Raw genomic sequence first — 4,563 nt, 5'->3', positions numbered from 1 at the left:
AAGTAAGTGCACATATATGAATTTACTTTTTATATCTATTTACACACACACACAAGCATGTTAAATATTCTTATAAAGTATTAGCAATTAGTCCTTTCTATTTAAAGGAACCTTGTCCATGGAACCCTAGTCTAATTGATCCATGAGAAATTCTGGGGAATGTTGTGTGTGAGTTTATCAACATCAAGTTTTCTAATCATACTAAATCATCTACATCAGGATGAGAGAGCTAAGAATAAGATTGTGTGTTAGTTTCAATGTTTCGGATCATATTCAATGAACCATCATCAGATGAGAGGGCTAAGAATAAGATTGTGCGCAAGCTTATCAGCATCAATGTTTCGGATCATATTCAGTGATCATCATCTAGATATAGGGGTAAGAATAAGATTGTGCATGAGTTTATCAGCATCGACGTTTCAGATCATCATATTCAATGATCTATCATCAGAAAGAATGAGAGCTGATCCAAAACATTGATAGTGATAAACTCACACAATTTTACTCATAAGCATGAATATAATATCATGAATTGTGAAAATTTGTTATTGTTTATCACAATATAGGTTAAAATCCAAATAGAAAACAGGGCACTCACAAAGATTATTGCTTTGATGTCAAGAGCATCATCGGCCTCAGCCATCTCCAGAAGGGAATAATGACATCCTTCACATTGGACTCATGAGTGGACTTCTTAACAGCAGCAGCATGTTCATCAATCACAATCTGAAGAATTCTATCAAACAAATCATTTGCCTCCCTCATCTTCTTCCTCACACCTTGCACATCCAGCCAACAAAGGAGAGGAAGAGTGTCTCCAATGTTAGCTGCATTAATGGATCCAATCACCTTCTCCGCCATATCAACAATTTCTTCATTACACAACAATCCTCCTTCTGCATGCTCTTCAGAATATATGCTACCAGCCAGCATTTGCCAAATTAAAGTCCTTGAAAGCGAGATAAAAAACTGGCTTACATTAACAGCAACGGTTCCCTCTTTGCTCTCCTCCCAAAGAGAACGCATGGCTTTTGAAACCTCTTCCTCTCTAACAAATCTGAAGGACTCAAATCTTTTGGCACTGAGCAATTGGGTCATCCATATCTTCTTTACACGCCTCAAGTCATCTCCATATGGAGCAAGCGACCAGGGCTTCATATTCAAAAGCTAAATCATGGGTTGTTAATAACTCTTTGGCCATCTCTGAAGAAAAGACAACGAGCTCAAATACATAATTGGTCCATATTTGTGGGCAAGATGTTCAAGAGAATGATGAGGAAGCATTCCTAGCTGGTGGAGGTTTCCTATAATAGGTAATGGAAATGGTCCAGGGGGCAACTTCGGTGATTTAGGTTTTCTCAATGCGTAAACAAAGCATATAAGTGATACAACTATGGCTGTTGCAGGAGCGCCATCTGCTTCCATCAGTTTAGAGAATGCCATTATTGAGAACTCCACCTCCAAAAACTGAATTGTCTCTTTGCGATCACCGGTCGGGGGCTTTCATATGTTAAAGATTTGTATCAGTGATTAACTGTTTTTATTAATTTAATTAGGTGAGTTGGAATATTTTTGTATTAATGATTAACCGTTTTTATTAATTTTTAATTAGGTGAGCTGGGATTTTTTTTTGTATTAATGATTAACTGTAATTATAAATATTTAATTAGGTGAGTCGAAATTTTGGAAGAGTATATATTTGTATAAAGACAAATGTAAAGCATCATCTTTCTTTTCTGTTATTCTTTTGTACTGCGATGATAGAGCACAGAGTGTGATTCAAAATGTTGACAATAAAAAATCTTACACAATAGAATCTAAAAACTACAGCTGTAAATATAAAACAGGTAAGATACTTTAGAGAGCATTTACAAAAGAATAAACAATGGCAGTTAAACAATCATGATTATCAAGCATTGTGTATAGAAAAACATAAAATAACTCATGAAGTCCTTTTCTCCCCTATTGATGTACCTATGGGTTTTTATGATGGTCCTTCGTATATTCAAGCCTTCATTGGCCATACATTCATCCATGATATTCTAGTGGACCCAATGTGCATTGCCAAAATTATTATAGAGGATTTTATTTACATCCACTAGCTACATAGAGATGTCTATTCATTTATGCACATGCGGTGACCCTTTGTACCAATAATCAGTTCCTTTGTGTTATCATCCAAATTGACCTAGAGTCTTGACTCCTAGATGATCCATGCTACACTATAAGCACTTCCAACTATTATCACATTATGTTGGTCCACCTTTGGTTCATTATGATGAAGGTCATTCCCATTATCATTTATAAATATTTGTTATTCCATCATAATGGATGCTTTGTACTTTACTAACTTTCTCTATAAGACAACTACTTCCTCGATTATCTCTTGCCTATTGTTTCTTACCATATTGAACCTTGACCCAAATTATTTAAAATTATATTAGATTTTTAAGATACAAAGGACAACTCATTCCTTCTATGTAATTTGTTGACTATCTAGGTATAATATTTACATGTTTACTAATGATTTCTACTTGAACAAAAAATGAGAGGATATTTTCACCAATTTCAAGATTTTCCCCTATTTCTCCTCCATCATCACCTATATAAGACTAGGACATGTACATGACTTGATGGATATGTTGTCTACTAAGTAGATCTTTCATCTCATCTATACATATTGTAAGATTTGGCTATGGAGATAGTCATCCATTATCTAAAGGCAATGGAAATCATAATATCAAGAAATAATGAATGTGACAAAAATAACTTATATTTCTATCAATAATACATTATAACTCAACTAGATATTTCATTAGAGGCCTCTTGGCTATATAGCCAAAGTGAGTACAAATGAGTGAATAATACAATAACAAGTGTCAATGTCTCATTACATGATAATGAACATAAAAATACATCACTTCACAAAAGGTGGATAGGTGATGGTGTGATAACTCTACAAAAGGTGGAGTCACAAGTCCACTAAATATGGATCACCCATCCAAGTGGAAAATTGCATCTGCATTGAGTGGATATGATAAAATAATAACATGATAAGTCCATATAATATGGAAATTATCTAACTATTGTAGCTCACAATTCTCTAAGTAATGTTAAATAGGGTGTTGTTAGGACCTAGGTGACAAGTAACCAAGGTAAAATTCTTTTATTACACCAACATATATTTATTTATTTATTGAGACCTTTTTTTCTCTCTAGTCCCCTTAGAGGACTTATTTCACCTTAGCAGGTTCATTGATATAGGAGGAACACCATATTGTGCATTTCTTCTTTTTTCATGTGCATCCCCTCATACTAATTCTAATTTTTTTTCTTTATAATTTGGAAATGATTCAACTCATGAATTCATTTATGTCTCTACCATGTACACAATCATTTTCCCTTCTTCCAATACACTTGTAGTTTTATATTCCTTTGGAGTTTGATGATAGTTACATTCTTAGTTGAATGTATCATATAATTCTCAAATATATAATAATAACTAGAGTATCATTTAATTCTTATTTATTTAATTTTATTTTGATGTTACACACATAGAGAGAGGTCCCCAAAAGGATGTGTCCAATCTTGTAGAAAGAAATACCACAACAAAAATAATAAAATAAAGTAGTAATAACACCAACCAATAAGGAAATAGAACTTCAATTATCATCAAGTTGGCCTAAAACTCCAAATGAGAGATTTAAGGCATGATCCTTCTTACATTCCAAATATACATGCTTGATTATTTACTAAATTAAATGTTAGACCACCACCCTTAGCACTCCTAAAACAAGAAGCACTGCCCTTGTTATATATAAGATATCTAGCCACAGGTCAACTTATTTGATCAATAATGTCCAAGATAAAGGAAATGCATTACAAACAAATAGGTCATGATCTACATCCATAAGAAAACCTACAAGAGAGTCAAGAACATGTATAACATAGAACAAAGCATGAACTAGCATTGTATTTCATAAAACTCCATCTCAATCTCAATCTTCCCACCTTTGTCATTAGAATAGGAAACCAAATAAAGGACTAGACCAATTCTAAGTTAACTTCATCTAAAAACATTAGAATGAGATGTGAAGATAGACATAGGATCTTTATGATGCTTGGACCACATCAAAAAGATCACATAAGATAATGGTCCAACTAGATTTATTTCTACCTAAAACTTGATAATTTTCCAATTAGAACAATAAATAGACAAATTGAAAGGAAATCTTATAAGGTGATGTAATATTTCCAATGACCTAAGGATTGTCCTACATTAGACACCCCATGTGAATAAGAATATATTCTCTAAGAGGAACCTATGAACATATGATAGGATTCAAGACATAAACCTCATGTTCATTCTTGACCCAGATGTCCTCTTCATCAAAAGGAAAATGGTTGTATTGTCTTTGTAAATCCACATTTTTGGTAGACCACCTTCCACGCCTAAGTACTTCTTTGCTATTAATTCCACAACCTATTCTCTAGTTTCTCTAATCTACACCAATTTCTTCTACCTTTGTTACATTTTCAAAAGATAACCAATACCTAATTTAT

At 33.2% G+C, this 4,563-nt stretch overlaps 1 protein-coding gene across 1 annotated transcript; it reads right to left on the bottom strand.

Moving 5' to 3' along the window:
• Positions 1–603: 603 nt before the first annotated feature.
• On the bottom strand, positions 604–1,158 carry LOC149554882 (cytochrome P450 750A1-like). Its single transcript, XM_089829088.1, has one exon. It carries the CDS (start codon positions 1,156–1,158, stop codon positions 604–606), a length of 555 nt encoding a protein of 184 aa, XP_089685214.1.
• Positions 1,159–4,563: the final 3,405 nt, after the last annotated feature.

This window comes from Cupressus sempervirens, chromosome 5 (assembly GCF_028749045.1).
Source record: "Cupressus sempervirens isolate cs-2001-9-10 chromosome 5, ASM2874904v1, whole genome shotgun sequence".
Classification (NCBI taxonomy): Eukaryota; Viridiplantae; Streptophyta; class Pinopsida; order Cupressales; family Cupressaceae; genus Cupressus; species Cupressus sempervirens.
This window is presented reverse-complemented; position numbering and strand designations above follow the sequence as displayed.

What these genes read in the sequence shown, in the direction of transcription:
- LOC149554882 (XM_089829088.1), bottom strand. Translation starts at nt 1,158, where the DNA reads ATGAAGCCCTGGTCGCTTGCTCCATATGGAGATGACTTGAGGCGTGTA.